General features: G+C 37.5%; 1 protein-coding gene across 9 annotated transcripts in view; it reads right to left on the bottom strand.

Moving 5' to 3' along the window:
* Nucleotides 1–24,118, bottom strand: part of ANKRD31 (ankyrin repeat domain 31) — a 211,792-nt gene that overhangs the window by 25,465 nt on the left and 162,209 nt on the right. For all 9 annotated transcript variants that reach the window (XM_078365333.1, XM_078365334.1, XM_035291395.3 and 6 more), the window contains 4 exons: nucleotides 24,012–24,108; nucleotides 21,495–22,485; nucleotides 15,286–15,426; nucleotides 3,337–3,439 (listed from right to left, as the gene is read on the bottom strand). In XM_078365333.1, the coding sequence (XP_078221459.1) occupies nucleotides 3,337–3,439; nucleotides 15,286–15,426; nucleotides 21,495–22,485; nucleotides 24,012–24,108 (1,332 nt within the window). The remainder of the gene's footprint in view (nucleotides 1–3,336; nucleotides 3,440–15,285; nucleotides 15,427–21,494; nucleotides 22,486–24,011; nucleotides 24,109–24,118) is intronic.

Genomic DNA, 24,118 nt, shown 5'->3' with positions numbered 1-24,118 from the left:
GTAATTTTGCTGAATTAGGGGACTGCTCTGGTCAAATTAGGATGATGATCAACCTACCTATGGGAAGTATAAATAGCTCTTTCTTGACATTTTAGGCTAGATGGTTTAAAAAAATAAAATTAAAATAGCTCTTCCTAGTTTCCCTTATTGCCCCAAAATCGTATTCTAAAAAGTATGATCATGAAAAAGCATTAGAGAACAGATTATGTTTGATCTGAGGTAGACTGATGAAAGCCCCACAAAATTATTATTATTTTTTTAGACTTTCTGGTCTCTGCAGTGTCAGAGCCATGATTTCCATGATGATATTTTGATATGCAGAAGAGGGAGAAAGATTCTCTCCTGAATGCGTTTCTTGTAATAGGGTTAGAGAGTTTTGCATTTTTCTAACTTGCCAGGTCTTTGGGTTTCTGTCAGGTATCACAAAACCAGCTACAGAAGAATTCTAATCAAGGAGGTTCAAACAAAACTCCAACAGCAGCCTACAGAATGCCAGCAGGGCCCTGACTCTAGATTCTTAGGCCTAGACCAAGGTAGCAAGAAGCTGGTTGGCACACTGCTACCTCCATGGTTCTTAAATTAACATTAAAATTTTCTTCTTTTGGAGACAGAGTTTTGCTCTTGTTGCCCAGGCTGGAGTGCAATGGCATGGTAGCATTAAAATTTTCTGTGGCGATTCCTCAAGGATCTAGAAATGGAAATACCATTTGACCCAGCAATCCCATTACTGGGTATATACCCAAAGGATTATAAATTGATCTATTATAAAGACACATGCAGACATATGTTCACTGTGGCACTGTTTACAATAGCAAAGACTTGGAACCAACTCAAATGCCCATCAAAGATAGACTGGATAAAGAAAATGTGGCACATATACACCATGGAATACTATGCAGTCATAAAAAGGATGAGTTCATGTCCTTTGCAGGGACATGGATGAATCTGGAAACCATCATTCTCAGCAAACTGACACAAGAACAGAAAACCAAACACCGCATGTTCTCACTCATAAGTGGGTGTTGAACAATGAGAATACATGGACACAGGGAGGGGAACATCACACACTGGGGTCTATTCTGGGGTGAGGGACTAGGGGAGGAATAGCAGGGAGTGGGGAGATTGGGGAGGGATAACATTAGGAGAAATACCTAATGTAGGTGATGGGGGGATGGAGGCAGCAAACTACCATGGCATGTGTATACCTATGTAACAATCCTGCAAGATCTGCACATGTACTCCAGAACTTAAAGTATAATAAAAAAAATCTGAAATATCTAATGGAAAGAAAAATCAGGATTTCTGAAAATAAATAAATAACAAGAAACTTTATATTACAGGCAGCCGAAGTAGCAGTTCAGAACCCATTTCTGATTTCATGCTCACTTAACGGGGAGATTGTGTGCCCTCTGAGGAAGGAGATGCCTATCTAGGGTTGGAAATGCCTGTCTAGAACTAGAAAATCTGAGGAGCAGATGACCTTGATGATAGAAGGAAAAATCTACTGCTCTGCTTTGACTCTTAGGTTAGAAACCAGAAGAAGAAAGCATATGCTTGGTTTTCCTTCACGTGTGTGTGTGTGTGTGTGTGTGTGTGTGTGAGAGAGAGAGAGAGAGAGAGAGAGATGGGGCAGGGAGAGAGAGAGAGGATAGAGTACTTTAGCAATTCCAATTCCACCCTCAGGAGTTGAAGTAAAGGGGTGAATACCAAGGACTGTCAAATTATTATCTGCAGAAGAAATCAAATACTATTAGTCAACCAAAGTCTATAGTCAGGTTGGCTGTGTAAGAATCACTTTTAAAATTCAAGTTACTGGGCCTTACCCTATGATTTGATTAGGTAGATTAAGTAGGTAGTCAGGTTAGGAACCAAAGGCCATGAACTACTACAAGAACTCCTTTCAATTTCTTAAGCCCTTTAACTTCCCCACAGTTATTAATGTTACCTGTTTTAATGTTACCAGTTATTAATGTTGTCTGTTTCCCAAAAATGATGAAAAACACTTTTAAAGCTATCTTCAGAAAACTGGAGAATGCACCTTATTAATAAAGCCAGTTTTTGCGCAAGAGAAGGATCCTTAGAATTTAGGGTGCAAAAGTTAGGAAAGGAATGCAGTTTGAATTATTGGGGCTTGTGATAAGAAAGGAACAATCCCGGGGAGGCTCTGGGTAGGGACTTAGTGATAGAAATCCTGTTTGGTTCTTGACCCTGGTTATCAGTGTCATCATTTTCTGTTTTGTACCTCCTCTCTTTTGTATTGTCCCCAAATGGCAAAAGACAGGGACACTAGGAAGAAAAGAGGAGATGCTGCAGCAAAGGAGGATAATACAACTATAGCTATGGCTATTGTTCAGAAATGTGTGCTGCCTTTTCCCAGATCATTTCCAAATCTGCTGCTCATTGGTGAAGACTACATCCTCTTTAATTTTCTCAGGCTAAAGGCTATTCCATTTGATAATGTGTATTAGTTTACTCTAATAAGCAAAGATTTATTTTAATGCCTATTTTTAGAAAACATGTAAAACCAAATCATGTCTTCAGACAGAATAAAATTATCCTTTTTTTAGGTTTTATATGTCACTTAAAAATCTATCCAAAGTAAGTACAGCATAGATTCAGAGAAAGGAATTGTGAGGGGTAAGGTCATTTTTTAAATTATCTAGAATTAACTAAGGTTAAAAATGCAGTGCTATAAAACAAACAGAAAATAACAAGTGTTGCAGAGATGTAGAAAAACTGGTGGAAACGTATGATTCAGCTGCTGTGGAAAACAGTTTTGCTGTGCTTTAAAAAGTTAAACATAGAATTACTATATAATACAGGTTGACTATCCCTCATCCACAATGCTTGGGACCAGAATTATTTTGGATTTTGGATTTTTTCAAGTTTTGGAATATTTGCATATACATGAGATATCTTGGGGATTGAACACAAGTCTAAACATGAAATTCATTCACATTTTTATATATACCTACAAACAAATCCTGAAAGTAATTTGATCCAATATTTTTAATAATTTTGTAGATGAAACAAAGTTTGAAGGCAGTCTGCTGTTTTCTGGAAATTGGGAGAAGTACAGAATGGGGAACAACTGCTGAGTGGGGACAGGGTTTCTTTTTGGGGTGATAAAAGTGTTTTAGAATTATATAGATGTAGGTGGTTGCATGACATTGTGAATTTATTAAATGCCACTGAATTGCTAACCTCGAAATAGTTAATTATAATGATTGTTAATTTCACATCAATCAAAAAAAAGAAAAAAAAAGAGAGAGCTTTTCCAGTAAGTTTTGCTGTTTTTATCCCAAAACTAAGAAATGAGTGTTGGTCTGTACGTACCTGGAAGACAAGGTTGATATTGCTGAGGTACTGAGTTTGGTTCTGGAAGTATGGATATATCCTCAGACACATACTTTAAAAGCTCCTTCCCGAGATATGTTACCTGCACATAATTAAGCACAAAATTTACAAATCATATATTCTATAGGAAGTGAATACACCTATCTCCAGAACATTGTAATTTTTATAAGGTTTTGATTGTTCTATGTTGTGGATTAGCAAGCTTCAGTCCATGGCCAAATCCAACCTGCAGCCTTCTTTTCTGTAAGTAATGCTTTATTGGAATACAGTGATGCTCATTCATTTCCTTAACATCTATGGCTTCTTTCACGCTATAACACAATTGACATAGACCACATGTCCATGAAGCCCAAAATATTTACTATGTGGCCTTTTACAGAAAAAAATTTTTGACCCTTGTTATGTGATATTAATTCACTTACCTATCATATATCTAACAACTATTAATCCAGCATCTGCTACTTTATAACTTGAAAATTTTAATGTGACATTAATAAAATTAAGCCATAAAAGTAATGGTACTTTTCAAGAAATCAGATATTTAACTGATTAAATTAATAATATTTCAGGTCTAGAAATCCATTTTTTTGGGTTTATTTGTGAACTTAGATATATCATTATCAGTGCAAAAGGTCAGAGCTTAAAAATACCTATACACAAATGGGCAGGGCTGAAGCAGAACTGGTAAATTCTGCCAGAAATGTTCTGGGCCCAAAGGTCTTTGGGTTCCTTACTCTTAGCTCTAGGGCAATCTATTAATATAACTCCAGAGGTTAGTTCACTGTAGGCAAAGCAGCAAGATTCAACATGAACATCCATTCCTCCAGGATGCCTTCCTATAAGCTCTAAGTTCAAGTAATGATCCTCCTGTACATTTCCAAAACTTCTTTGCTCATATTTCTGTATGGTACTTACCTCATTTAAATGAAATTACATTTTAATACTTCTGCTTCTATTAAACCATATGCTACTTGAGGAAAGGGTCTATGTCATACTCATTTGTATACTCTCAGCACTTCACAGAGTGCCTGACAATAGTAGATAAAAGACTCTGAAGTCCTGACTCCTTTTTTCTCTTTTAATTTTTTTTTTTTTTTTGAGAGACTCTCACTCTGTCACCCAGGCTGGAGTGCACTGACATGATCTTTGCTCACTACAATCTCTGCCTCCCAAGTTCAAGCAATATTTGTGCCTCCGCCTGCCATGTCTCAGCCTCTTGTGCCTTAGCTTTCTAGTAGCTGGAATTACAGGTGTGTGCCACTACTCCTGGCTAAATTTTGTATTTTTGGTAGATACATGGTTTTGCCATGTTGGCTAGGCAGGCTGGTCTTGAGCTCCTGACCTCAAGTGATCTACTTGCCTCGGCCTCCCAAAGTGCTGGGATTACAGGCATAAGCCACCACACTTCTGTGAAGTCCCAACTTTGAGCAAGATTCTCAAATTCTCTAAGCCTTAATTTATGTGTTTGTAAAATGAGTGCCTCTGGCCTGTTAAATTGTTGTATTAAAAGAGATAATGCATGAAAAGCATCTGGCATACTGTCTAGCACATTCAAAGTACTCAATAATTGTTAAATTGAACAGAGTGAGAAAGGTCTAAGGGATCTTAAAAGGTAAAGATACCCTTTGGATTCAATCCTATGACCAAAGAAAGCCTGGCAATGAAAATGGAACAGACCTGGTCTACTCAATGTGTCAATCCCTTCTCACTTGCTATAAAAAGAAGTAGAGGAGAGGCCCCTGAATGCCATTTGTCAGTTCTCCAAACAACCAGTTATTGGAAAAAATAGATTTTGTATGTGTTATGTCCTGACAATGTCCAGCACATCTCATACACCCATCAAAGTACAAGCTCAGTATGTTCTCACCTATATCTCAGACTCTAAAAATATTTTTATTAGTTAGTGCTGTGCAATATGACATGACTTATACAGTCCACTGGGGGTAATTCAGACAAAGAACACAGTTTTAAGAAAGTCCACTGAGTTAAAAATCTATTTTCCACTAGGTAGGAGTGATTTATTGAACAGGCTAATGAACAGACCTCAGAATGAACAGACACTATATTACTTCTAGAAACTGTGCATTTCATATTAGTGTCTGTTAAAAACCTCCAGTTGGCTAAAGCATAAGAGCAGTCATTACATTTGCATATGACTCAAACTCTGAATCCTGAACTAAATCTCTCTGGATTCAAATCTAGCTCACATGCCTACACTGACAGAGGCATGGTACGAAGAGCTGGAGGTTAAGTTCTTAGGCTCTTGGACAACAGAGCCTCCAGTGATCTTAGCAACTTCACCATCCAAAACCCATTTTGATGAAGGGGAGCTGATGGGATGCCAGATGAGAACAGGTACGAGAGATGGAGCTTAGTGGAAGGCATGTTCTGTGAGGATATCTGTAGGTTGTTGTGCTCTTGCTTTGCTTAAAGGAAGAACTTGGGGGCTGCTTTGTCCTAAGGCCACTGATACTTTCCTTCAAGCTCTTATAGCAAAAGCTCTATTATTCTTTAGAAATTAATCTATGCTGATTCTCCAATATTATACTTAGGGAAAAAGTAGGGAGTGTGGAATATGTGTGTGTGTGTATGTGTGTGTGTGTGTGTGTGTATGTGTGTGTGTGTATATACACACACACACATATATATTTGAGGAAAACAGATAGCCAGCCAGTATCCTGGAAATGTAGTTACTGAGCCAAGTGAAATTCTTAATCAACTTTATTTTGGTGAGGTCTTTGGAAGAAATAAAGTGCAGTACTGTCATTATTAATTGCCATAATAAATGTTTCTCTACGTCTTTTGTACTAATATGCATCAAAAAAGAAACATAACCTGCCTTTGCACATATATCCCTCTGGGACTCCATTTTATTTGACAGTATAAGCCCATTTTTCATATGTCTTCAAAAAAATCATTTGTTGGTATTGACTAATAGAAATTTGTTTGTGGGTGACCAGGCATGGTGGCTTACACCTGTAATCCCAGCACTTTGAGAGGCCAAGGCAGGCAGATCACCTGAGTTCGAGAGTTCGAGACCAGCCTGGCCAACATGGTGAACCCCATTTCTACTAAAAATACAAAAATTATAGACTGGCAAATTCGATAAAGAGTCAAGAATCATTGATGTGCTATGTTCAGGAGACCCATCTCATGTGCAAGACACACATAGGCTCAAAATAAAGGGATGGAGGAATATTTACCAAGCAAATGGAAAGAAAAAAAAAGAGGCAGGAGTTGCAATTCTAGTCTCTGATAAAACAGACTTTAAACCAACAAAGATCAGAAGAGACAAAGAAGGACATTACATAATGGTAAAGAGATCAATGCAACAACAAGAAGAGCTAATGATCCTAAATATATATGCTCCCCATACAGGAGCATTCATAAAGCAAGTTCTTAGAGACCTACAAAGAGACTTAGACTCCAACACAATAATAATGGGAGACTTCAATACACCACTGTCAATATTAGACATCAATGAGACAGAAAATTAACAAGGATATTCAAGATTTGAACTCAGCTCTGGACCAAGCAGACCTAATAGACATCTACAGAACTCTCCACCACAAATCAACAGAATATACATTCTTCTTAGCACCACATAGCACTTATTCCAAAATTGACCACATAATTGGAAGTAAAACACTCCTCGGCACGTGCAAAAGAACTGAAATCATAACAGTCTCTCAGACCACAGTGCAATCAAATTAGAACTCAGAATTAAGAAATTCACTCAAAACTACACAACTACATGGAAACTGAACAACCTGCTCCCCAATGACTACTGGGTAAAGAACAACATATTTGTTGTGGAAATAAGTAAGTTCTTTGAAACCAATTAGAACAAAGATACAATGTACCAAAATCTCGGGGACATAGCTAAAGCAGTATTTAGAGGGAAACTGACAGCATTAAATGCCCACAGGAAAAAGCAGGAGAAATCTACAGTTGGCACACTAACATCACAATTAAAAGAACTAGAGAAGCAAGAGCACACAAATTCAAAAGCTAGCAGAAGACGAGAAATAACTAAGATCAGACCAGAACTGAAGGAGACAGAGACCCAAAAAACTCTTCAAAAAAAAAAAAATAAAATAAAAATCAATGAATCCAGGAGCTGTTTTTTTTAAAAAAAAAAAAAAAAACAAAAACAAAAACAAAAAAAACAAAATAGACCGCTGGCCAGACTAATAAAGAAAAAGAGAAAGAAGAATCAAATAGACATAATAAAAAATGATAAAGGGGATATCACCACTGATTCCACAGAAATACAAACTACCATCAGAAAAGACTATAAACACCTCTATGCAAATAAACTAGAAAATCTAGAAGAAATGGATAAATTCCTAGACACATACACCCTTCCAAGATTAAACCAGGAAGAAGTCAAATCCCTGAATAGACCAAAAACAAGTTCTGAAATTGAGGCAGTAATTAATAGCCTACCAACCAAAAAAAAGTCCAGGACCAGATGGATTCATAGCCAAATTCTACCAGAGGTATACAAAGAGGAGCTGGTATCATTCCTTCTGAAACTATTCCAAACAATAGAAAATGACGGAATCCTCCCTAACTCATTTTATGAGGCCAGCAACATCCAGATACCAAAACCTGGCAGAGACACAACAACAAAAAAGGCCAATATCCCTGATGCACACTGATGTAAAAATCCTCAGTAAAATACTGGCAAACTGAATCCAGCAGCACATCAAAAAGCTTATCCACCACTATCAAGTTGGCTTCATCCCTGGGTCCCTAAGCTGGTTCAACATACACAAATCAATAAACATAATCCATCACATAAAATAGAACAAATGACAAAAACCACATGATTATCTCAATAGGTTCAGAAAAGGCCTTGGATAAAATTCAATACCCCTTCATGCTAAAAACTCTAAACTAGGTATTGATGGAACGTATCTCAAAATAATAAGAGCTATTTATGACAAACCCACAGCCAGTATCATGTTGAATGGGCAAAAGCTGGAAGCATTCCCTTTGAAAACTAGCAAAAAACAAGGATGCCCTCTCTTACCACTCCTATTCAACATAGTATTGGAAGTTCTGGCCAGGGCAATCAGGCAAGAGAAAGAAAGAAAGAAAGGGTATTCAAATAGGAAGAAAGGACATTAAATTGTCTGTTTGCAAATGACATGATTGTATATTTAGAAAACCCCATTGTGTCAGCCCAAAATCTCCTGATAAGCAACTTCAGCAAAGTCTCAGGATATAAAATCAATGTGCAAAGATCACAAGCATTCCTATATACCAATAATAGAGAGCCAAATCATGAGTGAACTCCCATTCACAACTGCTACAAAGAGAATAAAATACATAGGTATATAACTTACAAGGGATGCAAAGTACCTCTTTAAGGAGGTAACTATAAACCACTGCTTAAGGAAATAAGAGAAGACACAAACAAATGGAAAAACATTCCATGCTCATGGTAGGAAGAATCAATAACATGAAAATGGCCATACTGCCTAAATTAATTTATAGATTCAATGCTATCCCTATCAAGCTATCATTGACTTTCTTCACAGAACTAGAAAAAAATGACTTTAAATTTTATATGGAACTGAAAAAGGGCCCATATAGTGAAGACAATCCTAAGCAAAAAGAAAAAAACTGGAAGCATCCTGCTACCTGACTTCAAATTATACTACAAGGCTACAGTAACCAAAACAGCATGGTACTGGTATAAAAACAGATATATAGACCAATGGAACAGAACAGAGGCCTCAGAAATAACTCCACACATCTATAACCATCTGATCTTTGAGAAACCTGACAAAAACAAGCAATGAGGAAGGGTTCTCTATCTAATAAATGGTGCTGGGAAAACTGGCTAGCCGTATGCAGAAAACTGAAACTGGACCTCTTCCTTACACCTTATATAAACATTAACTCAAGATGGATTAAAGATTTAAACGTTAAGACCTAAACCCATAAAAACCTTGGCCATACCATTCAAGACCTAGGCATAGGCGAGGACTTCATGACTAAAACACTAAAAGCAATGGCAACAAAAGCCAAAATGGACAAATGGGATCTAATTAAACTAAAGAGCTTCTGTACAGCAAAAGAAACTATCATCACAGTGAACAAGCAATCTACAAAATGGGAGAAAATTTTTGCAATCTATCCATTTGACAAAGGGCTAATATCCAGAATCTACAAATAACTTAAACAAATTTACAAGAAAAAACCAAACAACCCCATCAAAAAGTGGGCAGAGGATATGAACAGACACTTCTCAAAAGGAGACATTTGGCCGGGTGCAGTGGCTCAAGCCTGTAATCCCAGCACTAAGGGAGGCCGAGGCAGATGATCATGAGATGACTAAGGAGACCTCATAATCATGAGGTCAAGAGATCAAGACCATCCTGGTCAACATGGTGAAACCCCGTCTCTACTAAAAATACAAAAAATTAGCTGGGCATGGTGGCGCGTGCCTGTAATCCCAGCTACTTGGGAGGCTGAGGCAGGAGAATTGCCTGAACCCAGGAGGCGGAGGTTGCGGTGAGCCGAGATCGCGCCATTGCACTCCAGTCTGGGTAACAACAGCGAAAACTCTGTCTCAAAAAAAAAAAGAAGACATTTATGTGACCAATAAGCATGAAAAAAGTTCATCTCCACTGGTCATTAGAAATGCAAATCAAAACCACAATGAGATACCATCTCACTCCAGTTAGAATGGCTATCATTAAAACTCAGGAGACAACAGATGCTGGAGAGGATGTAGAGAGATAGGGACACTTTTATAGTGTTGGTGGGATTGTAAATTAGTTCAACCATTGTGGAAGACAGTGTGGCTATTCCTCAAGAATCTAGAACCAGAAATACCATTTAACCCAAGAATCTAGAACCAGAAATCCCATTACTGCGTATATACCCAAAGCATTATAAATCAATCTACTACAAAGACACATGCACATGTATGTTTGTTGCAGCACCGTTCACAATAGCAACAACTTGAAATGAACCCAAATGCTGAGAGATAAGACTGGATAAAGAAAATGTGGCACATATACACCATGGAATACTATGCAGCCATAAAAAGGATGTGTTCATGTCCTTTGCAAGGACATGGATAAAGTTAAAAACCATCATTCTCAACAAACTAACACAGGAACAGAAAACCAAACACTGCATGTTCTCACTCATAAGTGGAAGCTGAACAATGAGAACACATGGACACAAGGAAGGGCATATCATACACCGGGGCCTGTTAGGAGGTGGGGAGCTAGGACAGGGATAGCATTAGGAGAAATACCTAATGTAGATGACGGGTTGATGGGCACAGCAAACCACGATGGCATATGTATACCTATGTAACAAACCTGCATGCTCTGCACATGTATCCCAGAATTTAAAGTATAATTAAAAAATAATAATAAAATTTTAAAAAAATTAGCTAGGCATGGTTGTGCATACCTATAGTCCCAGCTACTTGGGAGGCTGTGGCAGGAGAATCACCTGAACCTAGGAGGCAGAGGCTGCAGTGAGCTGAGATTGGGCCATTGCACTCCAGCCTGGGCAACAGAGCGAGACTCTGGCTCAAAAACAACAACAACAACAAATAGAAAGAAAATGGATGATCAAATGACTACTTTAATTATATTACAAAGTTTAAGAAGTCAGTCTTAACAAAGTTTCACTGCTCCAAGAGTAGAAGTAGGAAAGAATAATTGCTTTTTATCTCAGGGCGGAAAAAGAGCAAAGAAACCAATAAAAAACTGTAGGTTTTCTTTTAAATTCATTGTAACACAAAATACATTGTGACTAAGAAAATAAAAATATTTCCCAAATAAAATATTTCGTTATGAATTCAGAATATAAGACAGAAAGAAGTTTCAAAGTGCAAAAACTGCCTTGGAAAAGCTGTTTCTATGGAAATGATGATGCAGGTGACGCTCACCTTCATGGTACCAACCTCACCATTCCAGACTCTTGTTTTTTCACACTCCCAACACTCTGTAGCTAGAGGCAAGAAAAGGACCTTCACATTATTTATATTTTCAGGATTCAAAACTCCTGTGTATTTGTTTTTTAAAAGAGGTCCACATCTCTAACCATTTCCTTCTTCTTTCTGTTCTAAAATGTAGCTGAGTAGAAGCTGGGTTCATAGGAGGTTTAGGACACACTGAGAGTGTAACTGACTGAATGAGGTTGTCTGTCCAGATGAACCATTTCCAGCAGTTTCTATGCTTTCACCCCAACCTTTCCATATCTTGATATTCCTTATCATGATTGTGAGAGGAAGTTTTCTTAAAAAGTATGTTGCGGGGGAGGGGGTGAGTGTACACAGAAAAAGGTCAACACTAAATCCAAAGGAGTGGAAAGGGTGGAAATACAGTGAGGCGTTCGGATGGGAAGTATGTTTGCAGAAGAGATCTGTCTAGTGTTCCTTGAATCACTGCTGAAAATAGCAGCCTACATTTCATCTGCAGTAATTCACTGCTGAGTATTTATAAAAATAAACCATCATTGCCATTCTTATGATTCTTATGATTTTCATACTGCAATTGTATCACAGAAAGGCATTTTTTCTGTGGAAGTGGGCAACAGTTGCTGCACATGACTAAGGCTTTGCCTACATTCATAAAGGTGGCTAGATGATACTGTGTGATCTTTTGAGTTCAGAGCAACCTGTTTCTAATGAAAGGAATGTATGCCTCTCTTGTGCCATTATAGATACAGAAAACAATGTACAGGGAATCAGAAGGTCAGGTTCTAGTCCTGGTTCTTGCTGGCCTCGAGGCTAAATCAGGTTACTTAACCTCTGAAAACTTTGTTTTCACATCCATGAACAGAAATAATAGTTGATCTTTCTGTCTCATAAAGTTGTTGTGTAAAACTGCTTTATAAACCATACATATGGAGCTATTCAAGCTCCATAATCTCTACGTTGAAAGGGTCTTTAGATACCACCTAGCTCTACTTATTTAATACATAAGAAAGCTGAGGTTCAGAAAGGTTAAATGATTTGAGCTAGATCAATCAGTCCTACTGAGGCTGCACATTAGAATTGCCTGGAATGCTTTTTAAAATACTGCCACTTGGTCCCCACCTAGACTATTAGATCAGAAGCTATGGGCTTGGAGTCTACTGGCACTAGTAGTTTCTAAAGCCCCTCAAGTGATTCTAATGTTATTGAAAACCATTGCCCAGATAATATAAAGAGTGGAACCAGGAACTAGCTTGGTCTTCTGCCTCCCACCTGCAAATCACTCTGCCACACCAGAATGTTGTCCAACAACTGGGAGGCTACAGAAGAGAAGTCAGTGATACCCTCTGTGAGTAAGCACCAGGATTTCCTTGGCAAAGTTGTGTATCAGCTGCTTGGGTTGGAGGTTTGAGTCATCTCTGCACCTACTGGCTCTGTCAGATGTAGGGCAACACCTAGTTTTCTGGCATTCCTTGCCTGACCACCAACCACTCCTGGTCCCATACCCACCCCCCCACCACTCTCAGAACTAGTCAGTAGAAATGTTCACATTTACCCACATAGCAAAAAGCTCCTTTCATCAACAAGTGACTAAATTCAGGAGTTACTCCAAGACAAGAAGAGGCAGAGGTTTCTGTGGTAAACTTTAAAAAAGGCTTTTAAATATTGTAAAGAAAATCACTAGGGTAATGTTTCTCAGCTTGGGATATTTTCTAGAAGTATATCAGTGCCTGCAGTGATTTTTAAAACTCTGTTTTCATTTTTCGGACAATCTAAAGAAAATAAGCCTGTTTAGATAATCTGTAGGAATATGTTATATCTGAGAATTGCCCTAATTTTAGTGCCCACATTTTCATGTGGCTTTTCTATCACATAGGTGCTAAATGTACGATTCTAATTTCTCATAGCCATGTATGACATGGCTATGAGAAAATACTAGAGGCAATGAGATCTGTAAATGAGGCATTAGTACAGAGTAAGGGCCAAATGATGTCACAGCTAGCTGTTCAAAGGCAGGAAAGAACAGTAGTTCCCTTGGAGAAACAGAGTAGGCAAATGCAGGCACACTGTAGCATAGGCATAGTCATAGGCATGTTGAGCTCAAAAGAACCTAAGCTACAGCATTCAGTATGATATCTGTACTGTGAGCAAAGACTCAGTTTCAGCAGAGCAGTATAATCTATCATAAGTTTAAGAAACCTTGTAACAAAAAGGGATTTTCATGGGCAAGATGTTAATTACTAACAATCAGATATGAATTAAGAATTCATGGAAAGGATTGGGCAAAGGGACTAAGATGAATTGAAAGCATATGACCTGATTACTCCAGAAGAGGGAAATAAAAACAAACTTTAGAAAAATAAGAAGTCAGACAGGCTATACAGCAGGTAGAATCCAGAAAGTGCTGATCTAAGTTAAGAAACTGAAACAGTGCTAGATGCACCTGCCAACAAGTTCTAGGAGACCAGAATGCAGAGTTGGAGCACAGAATCTGGGGCATACAATGTAGACTTTGGGGAGCAACAGGGACTAGCAGAGAGGATGGGCAGACCTGGGTTAATCAGAAAAGAGGAGAGAAAGCTGTGCCTCCTATTACTGGTACACTGAGGTTTACTGTAATGATTAGCAGAGGATGAGCATATCTTCTAGTCTATGAAACAGTCATGGCAGATGTCTGAAGATTCACACTTTTCTGAAGAATTATTTTAAGACTGTCCCTGAAGTGGTATCATGAACATCTGGAGGTGGATGAACACTAGACCTTAAGAATATCAGTCATTACTGGGCCTATAACTCAGAAGCCAGAACTGAGAGGGAGGCTACTAAGTCTAGGAGGTCTAAATGAAAGTAATTCATTTTAGGGCTAGCAATTCATGGATAAGGACATGTTCAAACAAAAAAATATGAAGTATTGAAATGTGAGATTATAAAATTAACATAAGACAAAAGTATGCCAAATTGCAGGGTCTTAATTGCCAGCGACCATGGAGGACTCACGTCTCTCCAACCCATGGCCTTGAAGGAAGGGTGACAAGACTCTTTTATACCAGTAAACCACCTCCGGGGGTGGGGGTGAAGGGATTCAGACATTCTGAGGGCCAGGGATTCCATAAATCTCCACCTGGGCAGAGAGGAGGGAGCAGGTCTCCAGACATTCCAAGGGCTAGGGGACTTGTTGTCACTTCGATTGTTACCTAAGTGGTTTACAGAAGTCAAGATATGCTTTAGTTTACACGTTGTCTGGACAGTAGTGGAATCCACAGATCTCAGTTACTTATTACAACTTGCAGGGGCCAGGATGGAATTAGCTTGGGCTGCTTATTCTGGTCATTACTGGTAAGCAAAGGCCAAGGATTCTGGCAGTTACTGATAAGAAAAGGTAAGCAGCTTTACATAGTGAGCACTTTGCAGAGCAAACTAGCAGTTTTATTTACAGAAGCCAAGGCCAGTAGTTATTGTGAGGAGAATGGGGCAGCCGTTACAACTTATTTCTCAAAAACAGCTTTGTCTTGTATAAAATGGCATTGCTCAGGTTCCAGCTATAGCACAAATACATGATAATTTCTGTGGGTCTTAAGGCCTCTTGCCCATTTCTTTTGTATTTAGCAGATTTTTCTTTATGTCATTAGAATAATAACATATATTAACTAAGTTACCAATACACCAGTGGTTCCAAATTTTCCATATAGAGTTACAAAGACCTAAAATCCCTCAAGAGATGAAATGGGAAGATTAAAGGCATTAAAGTTCGGAGACTAGATAAGGAGTAAGAAAGGGAAGGTGCAGTCAGCTATGCAACCATGCCCATGGGGAATTCTGGCAAACAGGACTTGTGGGAGAAAGTGATGTGTTCATTCTGTGATATGCATGTAGCATGATATGCATGTAGCACATACAGAATGAACATATGACGACAAAACTAGTTTGGAGATTTTTCAGATTTCCTTAAGATAAACTTAAGAATGACCTACCTTATTCCAGGCATAATTCCAGGTCACATAACTGTTGCCTCCCAGAAGATCCTTGAGCCAGGTGACTGGGTTTTTATAAATCCGACCACTTTCTACCTTAAGTTTACCATTCAATAAAATACTGGCTTTGTGGGTAGTCTCCTGAAGTGAAAAATAAAACAAAAATTTGGGTCAAAAATAGCTGAAATATGTGAACTTTTGCTTCTGGCCATGACAAAGTAACAAGGACTAGATATACCCTAACACCTGATAAATTTTTGCATATATTTTAATGTATCTAGATATGATCATAAGGGCATGCAGCAAATGAAGAACCATCTAGTCAACAAAACCTACAAAAATCAGATTAAAAAGTTGAGAGTTGATGGTATTTGAACCAAGACTGCTTTCTCCCTCCCCACTCCCAGCTCTGTGAAATGGAGACCCACTCCAGATTGCTGTAGTCAAGACTACAGGGCTCCCTGTTACAGGGCTGTCTTGCTGGGAGGGGCATAACTTCAGCATTTCTCATCCTGCCCCCAGCAACTGTTGCTAAGACCAAGTTGCCAGCAACTATAGCCAAAGGGTGGAGGCTCCCTTCCCCTGCCCAGCTCTGAGTGGTGAGACATAGGCTTCACCTTTGGCACGGCACCAGTGAGAATGCTGGGATCCCAATTGCCCTTGCTTTGCCTTGTAAGGTGGTGGTTTCACATTGGGAGAGGCAGGCTGAAAAGACAGGAAGCTACTACCTCCCCTCTACTGAATGCTCAGCTTCTAAAGCAAGGGTGTCACTCGAAAAATCACCATTGTCCCCACCCTGAGCTCCAGGGCCAAGGTTCAGGGATTCTGCCTGGGAAGAGAAGCAGGCCTTAAAACAGCTCCTAATCTCCTCCCTAAGGAACTAACTTCATTTGCAACAAAGCATGAAGAAGTTTAAGCTCAAGGGCACTATCAGAACTAGAAGTTGCGGTAAAAGGCAATTGTGAGTAGACTGGTAGATTCATTTGAGACATAGGGTAAACTGTAGGCTGGCTAGTTTGCAAGAGACAACTGGGAAAAGAGCTTGTAGGAGCTTTCCTAGGTTCATAGTAAACTTCAAACACTGACCTCAAGAACTATCCCTTCAAAGGAGCTTACCTTTGCTTGGATTAGTCTGTAGAACAATCTGTGCCCCTAGGACATTGTTGAAAACAATAAAACAGTCAATGGGCATTAAGTGGAGCTTAAGAGCCATGGGTGGTCAGGGAGGTCAGGGAAAGTGGTGGCCAAGGCTTTAGTCCCTGAAGCTCAACACTGGAAGTTTAGCACTGATGTGGGGACTTCACTAAAACAGACTCCACCAAAACAATCTAGCCAGTATTTAAACAAAAAAATAGTAATAAAAAGTTTAAGAGAAGGTAGGGTAGAGTTGCTACAATGCATTGTCTGAAATGTTCAGTTCCAACAAAAAATTATTAGACATACACAGAAACAGGAAAGTACGACACATACACTGGGGGAAAAACAAGCAAGAGAAGCTGCCTATGAGAGTGACTGGGCACTGGATTTAACAAAGACTTCAAAGTAACTATTATAAATATGGTCAAGTTTATAATTAAAGACATTAAGGAAGGAATGATGACAAGGTCATGTTGAATACAGAATATCAATAAAAAAGAAAAAAAATTTTTTAAAGAACCAAATAGAAGTTATGAAATTGGAAAGTAAAATAACTGAAACAAAATAGTCACTCCCTCTCAACAGATTTAAACTGGCAAGAGAAAGAATTAGTAAAGTTGAAGACACTAATACAGAGTAGGCAAGACAAAGAAAAGAGAAAATGAAACTGCCTCAGAGAAATATGGAACACCATTAAGCATACCAATACATGCATAAGAAGGAGAGGAAAAGCAAAAGGAGCAGAAAAAATACTGAAGAAATATATGCCTAAAAACTTCCCAAGCTGGCCCAGCACAGTGACTCACGCCTGTAATCCCAGCACTTTGGGAGGGAGAAGCAGGCTGATCACCTGAGGTTGGGAGTTTAAGACCAGCCTGGCCAACATGGTGAAACCCATCTCTACTAAAAATACAAAAATTAGCCAGGCGTGGTGGTGGGTGCCTATAATCCCAGCTACTTGGAAGGCTGAGGCAGAAGAATCACTTGAACCCTTGGGAGGTGGAGGTTGCAGTGAGCTGAGATCAAACCATTGCATTCCAGCCTGGGCAACAGACCAAGACTCTGTTTCAACAACAATAACAACAACAACAACAACAACAACAACAACAACAACTTCCCAAACTTACTGAAAAGCATTAATCTACACATTTAGGAGGTTCTATGACTTTCAAGTAGGATAAATGCAGAGATCCACAGATACATAGTAAAAATGCCAAAAGTCATAAGATGAGGAGAAAATATTAAAAGCAGCAGGAGAAAAAAATAACTCATAATTTACAAGGGAACCTCAAGAAGATTAACAGCTGACTTATTATCAAACAAGGGAGGCCAGAGGCAGTGGGATGACATATTCCAGGTATACCAAAAAAAACTATTAACTAAGAATCCTGCATCTAGGAAAACTATCTTTAAAAAATGAAAGCAAAATAAAGAGATTCTGACAGACTGAGAAAATTGGTTGTTAAGAGATCTACCTTATAAGAAATAATAAAGGAATTCTTCAGGTTGAAAGCCAATGACTCTATAGGCTAATATGTATCCATATCAAAAAACATATAGTACAAGTAAAGGTAATTATGTATTATAAAAACAGTATAAATGCATATTTCTTCTTTTGTCTCAACAGATTTTAAAAAGCAATTATAAAAAACGATACAGAAGTTAGTGCTGGGCCTATAACTAATAGAAATGTAATATGTTTGCCAATAGCAGCACAAAAGAGGTAGGTGGGAACAAAGCTATACTGGGCTAAGGAAATGACTCCACATGGTAACTCAAATCCACAAAAACAAATGCAACAATCCAGAAAGAATAAATAAGAAGGTAGGTACAACAAAAGCTATAAATATGTATTGCTTTCCTTTCTTCTGTCGGCTTCTTTAAAAGTCACAACATTTTATAAAACAATAATTATATCAATGTGTTGTTGGCTTTATAAACTTATAAACATAATATGTATGCAATAATATCATAAAAAGGGGAAAAAGGAATAATGCTCTACAGAAGTAACATTTATATATTTTACTAGAATTAAGTTAGTATAATACATCTGAAGCTGATTCTGATAGCAAAAATGTTGAGTCCTAGAGCAGCTACTGCATGCACAACTCAAAAAATATGATGAAAAAAGTCAGTAAAGAAATTAAAATTCTACACTGGAAAATATTCACCGATTGCAAAAGAAAGCAATAAAGGAAGTACAGAGGAACAAAAAGACATGAGGTATATTGAAACAAAAAGTAAAATAGAAGACACAAATCCAAAAATATTAATAACAACATGAAATGTTAATGGATTAAACAACCTAATCAAAAGGCAGAGCTGATCAGACTGGATTAAAAAAGTAAGATCCAACTATATAATGCATATAGGAGACACAGATTTTAGATTCAAGGAGACAAGTAAATTGAAAGTAAGAGGATAGAAAAAGTATATCATGCAAACAGCAGCCACAAGAAAGCTGGAATGGCTATATAATATCAGACAAACTAGACCTTAAAAGAGAAATGGTTACAAGAAATGTTGGGGGACATTTTATAATACTAAGAGGCTCAATGCATCAGAAGATATAACAGTTATAAGCACATGCACTTAAAACATAAAACATAATGAAAATACATGAAATAAAAATGAACAGAAATGAGGCAAGAAATAGTTCAACAGTAAAATACTTCAATATTCCACTTTCAATAATGTATGGTAGTCCCCATATCTGCACTTTCACTTTCCATGGTCAACTGTGGTTCAAACATATATAATAAGAAATTCCTGAAATAATTCACAAATTTTAAATTGCGTGATCTTCTGAGTAGTGTGATGAAATCTCACACTGTCCCACTCTATCCTGCCCAAGATGTGAATCATCCTTTTGTCAAGAGTATTCACATTGTATATGCTATCTGCCCATCAGTCACTTGGTAGATATCTATGTTATTAGATTGCGAGGCTTGTGTGTTAGTAATCTTTATTTAACTTTAAAACATCCTCAAAGCTAAACAGTAGTGATGCTAGCATACTGTTATAATCATTTCTGTTGTTATTAGTTATGATTAATCTGTGCCTAATTTATAAGTTAAACTTTATCATGGGTATGTATATATAGAAAAAAACTTAGTATATAGGGTTTGGGACTATCTGTGGTTTCAGGCATCTGCTGGGGTTCTTGGAACATAGCCCCTACAAATAAGGGGGCACTACTATATAGACCAAACAGGCAGAAGATCAATGAGGAAAAAAGAAGACTTTAACAGGGCACTATAAACCAATTAGACTTAACAGGCATCTATAGAAAACTTCACCTAACAAAAGGTAAATATATATTCTTCTCAATTGTACATGGAACATTCTCTAGGATATGAGCTAAGCCTTATAAAACCTGATATTTTTAAAGAACTGGAATAATATGCATTCCCACCAACAGTATAAAAGCATTCCTAGTTCTCTCCAATCTCACCAGCATCTGTTGTTTCTTGACTTTAATAATCGTCATTCTGACTAAAGTGAGATGGTATCTCATTGTGGTTTTGATTTGCATTTCTCTAATGATCAGTGATATTGAGCTTTTTTTGGTATGTTTGTTGGCCAAATGAATGTCTTCTTTTGAGAAGTGTCTGTTCATGCCCTTTGCCCACTTTTTAATAGGATCATTTTTTTTCCTTGTAGATTTGTTTAAGTTCTTTGTAGATTCTGGGTATTAGACCTTTGTCAGATTGATAGATTGCAGAAACTTTCTCCCATTCTGTAAGTTGCCTGTTCACTCTAATGATAGTTTCTTTTGCAGTGCAGATGCTCTGTAGTTTAATTAGATACGATTTGTCAATTTTGGCTTTTGTTGCAATTGCTTTTGGTGATTTTGTCATGAAATCTTTACCTGTGCCTATGTCCTGAATGGTTTGCCTAGATTTTCTTCTACGGTTTTTACATTTAAGTCTTTAATCCATCTTGAGTTAATTTTTGTATAAGGTATAAGGAAGGGATCCAGTTTCAATTTTCTGCATATGGCTAGCCAGTTCTCCCAGTGCCATTTATTAAAGAGGGAATTCTTTCTCCATTGCCTGTTTTTGTCAAGTTTAAAGAGGACATTGATATGGCCAACGAATATGAAAAAGAGTTCAACATTACCGATAATTAGAGAAATGCAAATCAAAACCATGAGGAGCTACCATCTCATGCCAGTCAGAATGGCGATTATTAAAAAGTCAAGGAACAACTGATGCTAGCAAGGTTGCAGAAAAATAGGAATGCTTTTATACTGTTCATGGGAATGTAAATTAGTTCAACAATTGTGGAAGACAGTGTGGCAATTCCTCAAAGATCTAGAACCAGAAATACCATTTGACCCAGCAATCCTATTACTGGGCATATGCCCAAAGGAATATAAATTATTCTATTACAAAGATACATGCACATGTATGGTCACTGCAGCACTATTCACAATAGCAAAGACTATTGATGCCCATCAATGATAGGCTAGATAAAGAAAATGTGGTACATATACACCATGGAATACTATGCAGCCATAAAAAGGAACAAGATCATGCCCTTTTCAGGGACATGGATGAAGCCAGAAGCCATTATCTTCTGCAAACTAATGCAGGAACAGAAAACCCAATGCTGCATGTTCTCACTTATAAGTGGGAGCTGAACAATGAGAACACATAGAAACAGGGAAGGGAACAACACACACTTTTGGAGAGTGAGGTGGGAGGAGGGAGAGCATAAGGAAAAATAGCTAATGCATGCTGGGCTTAATAGCTAGGTGATGGGTTGACAGGTGCAGCAAACCACCATGGCATACATATACTTATGTAGCAAACCTGTACATCCTGTCCATGTACCCTGAAACTTAAAAATAAAAATTAAAAAATAAATAAAATAAAAATAAATGTATTAGGGCAATTCCAGAAACATTAATTCACTTGCTAGAATACAATGGCTATGTCCCTCCATTCAGGAAGCCCAGCAAAACTCCACTTCCCTAATCAGAGCTAAATGTCTATACTATGTGACAGCAACATTTACTCACTTATTTACAAAATTTGCATGATTTTAGAGAAAAAAATATAGAATACCTGTGTTTTGAATTCCAGAATGTTATTTCCTGGGTTAATTCTTCCTAGTAATATCAAATCTTTTATCTGAATACATTTCTTTTTAGGAGCTGTACTGTAGTTTAAAGGCTTTTTTATAGTATATTGTTGCCCAGATCTGGAGGAAGAGGAGATCTGACTGTCATCTGCATGTGGAACAGCAGAAACTGATTTTTTAGGATATGGTTTCATCCGATTCACTGTGTCACTGCCTAAGGCAGCAATCCCTTGATGTGCCAGGGATTCTGATGTCCCCCTAGGTGGTTCCTGGGAAGTTGTTTTCCTGCTTCCTCTTTTAGGGTCATAATTGGAAAGGTCCTGATCACAGATAACATTTGATGGATGAGCATCACTTTTGGCAAGGATACTTGCAGTTTCTGAAATATTTAATTTGCCAGTTATTGGGGAAGGACTACAGAATTCATGGTCTTTGTCAGTAGCTTCTATAAGATCAGTCTCTTTTTGTGAATATTCTGTTTGACCAATAAAAGCAACAGGTTGGGATGATAATTTAATCTTCTCCGTGCCATCTGAATGTCTGGATTTTGATAAACCATCCAAGGTACAATCACTGATATTTTGTTTAGAGTTCATCTCATTTCCAGAAAATTCTCCCCTTATCACTGCCTCTGAATTTAGACAAATGTTGTTATTTTGGCTGTAGTTCCAAGTTTCCAGAGACAATTGTGTTTCCTGCATGCTTCCACAAACAGGAGAAAGTGAAACTGATTGGGGATGCTCTAAATTTTCAAGACTAGTGAGCTCCTGGCTGTCCTTTTCACTAAAGATTTCTGATCTGGGTGGAAGCTTCCTTAAATTAGGACAAGACAATGATGCAACATTCTTATAGTTTTGAATTTTCAGGCTTATTTTTTTCTGTTTTTTTGCCACAGCTAAAAGGCTCTTCTGTCTTGTAGCCAAGCTGGCCAACTGTTCTCTCAGGGCTCCATGCTTAAATGACTCTATGGATACCCTATAGGAAGAAACAGAAAGAGAAAAAACATGTAGTAACAGCAGAAAACTTTTTAATGCAGTCCTTTAAAGGTTAAAGATACTTTGTCTCAATTTTAATCACCTCAAAATACACAAAACTCTACCTTGCAGTTTGTTGCCTTTGATTTTTTTTAATCTGACCACCTGCTGCCTGTTGATGCAAAATACTTCATTTGAGAGGAATCTGATTGCTTTATTTAAGGTAAGTGTGCCTTTTCTTAAGGAGGTGACAGTAAGGTTATCCAGATTATATATTCGTATCATTATTATCAATTGGGAATAAACTGTAAAAGACAAGCAAAACTTGGGTCATCTATCTCTATTAGTCTTTGGTTGGAAAGTAGTAATTGGTGGCTAAGGAGAGCCGTCATTCTTTAAATTTGGGGCTTGCTTACCTGTTTATTATTAAGTACAATTTCAAAGTTCTACTCAGGTTCTCTTAGCTATGGAAGAACAAGATTGTTTTGTGAATAATCATACTTCAGCTAGACCTGAGAAATGTTAGTTCCCCAAGTAATTACTGTAATTGTATTTTGAACTTATGTTAGCTATTCACTGGAGAAGAAGGCAAAATGGGGATTAAAAATAAAAATTTCTTTTTTTGCTATGAAAGTGCTTTATTAGGCCAAACTACTTACTATGAAAATGCTTTAAAATGCAGCAGGAGGAGATGTAAAGACTCGAAGAAGAGCATAGTGACAATGGCTATCAGAACACACTAAAGAATCCACACTGCTTCCCCCTTTACCTAGAAAAGGAAGCTTCTAGGCTACCTCCTCCACCTCATGAGATGGTTTGGAAGGATTTAACCTAAGTGAACCCAGGTTGGCTCTCATTGATACCAATAATAAAAAAAAATGGAAAACTGATTTTTAAAATAAGTTCAGAAAGAAATTAAATACGTAATAGACATTACATGATTATAAGAGAAGACATATAAGGACATATTTAGAAAATTGAATGTAAATAAAGAATAGGGAACATAAGTCAATTAAAAACTAATAAAAAATAATGTCCAAACAAAAAAAAAGCCATACAACATTTTTTTCCACAACAAAATATGAGTAGAGGTATGTGACCAATATAATCAGGATAAAACTCTTTAAGGATGTTGAGACTTTAGAAATACAATAAAACACAAAATTAATCAACTGATTAACTGCTTAGAAGGACATTTGTGACAGCAAAAAGAAACATTTTTAATGCTGAAAATTTGAGTGTGCTAAGGAAAGAAATTTATCTGTGAGATTCATAACCAGAAAGGCTTTCATAAAATTCTCCATTGTAGACAACTTCAGATATTGAAATGTTCTTTTCTGACGATTTCAAGTAATAATGTAGAAAAATACCTTTCTGGGAAGTATAATTTTCAGATTAGACAACTTCATAAAGTCATTTTTTGGACCTAGGCAATGTTTGTATTCTTAAGAATTTCTAGACAACTATTGCAGTTAAAATGAATAAATTTAGAAACTCAAAAGCACTCTTTTTTTTTTTTCTACTTACCTGTATTTTTTAGCCAGATCATCCCTTTCTGCTTTCTGCTTGGCAAGCACATTATCCATAATCTCTTTTATCTCTAACATCTTTTCAATGTATTGTTCTAGAAACAT

Source organism: Callithrix jacchus, chromosome 2 (assembly GCF_049354715.1).
Source record: "Callithrix jacchus isolate 240 chromosome 2, calJac240_pri, whole genome shotgun sequence".
In the NCBI taxonomy this organism is placed as follows: domain Eukaryota; kingdom Metazoa; phylum Chordata; class Mammalia; order Primates; family Cebidae; genus Callithrix; species Callithrix jacchus.
The sequence above is the reverse complement of the archived record's forward strand: the minus strand, read 5'-3'. Positions and strand labels throughout refer to the sequence as shown.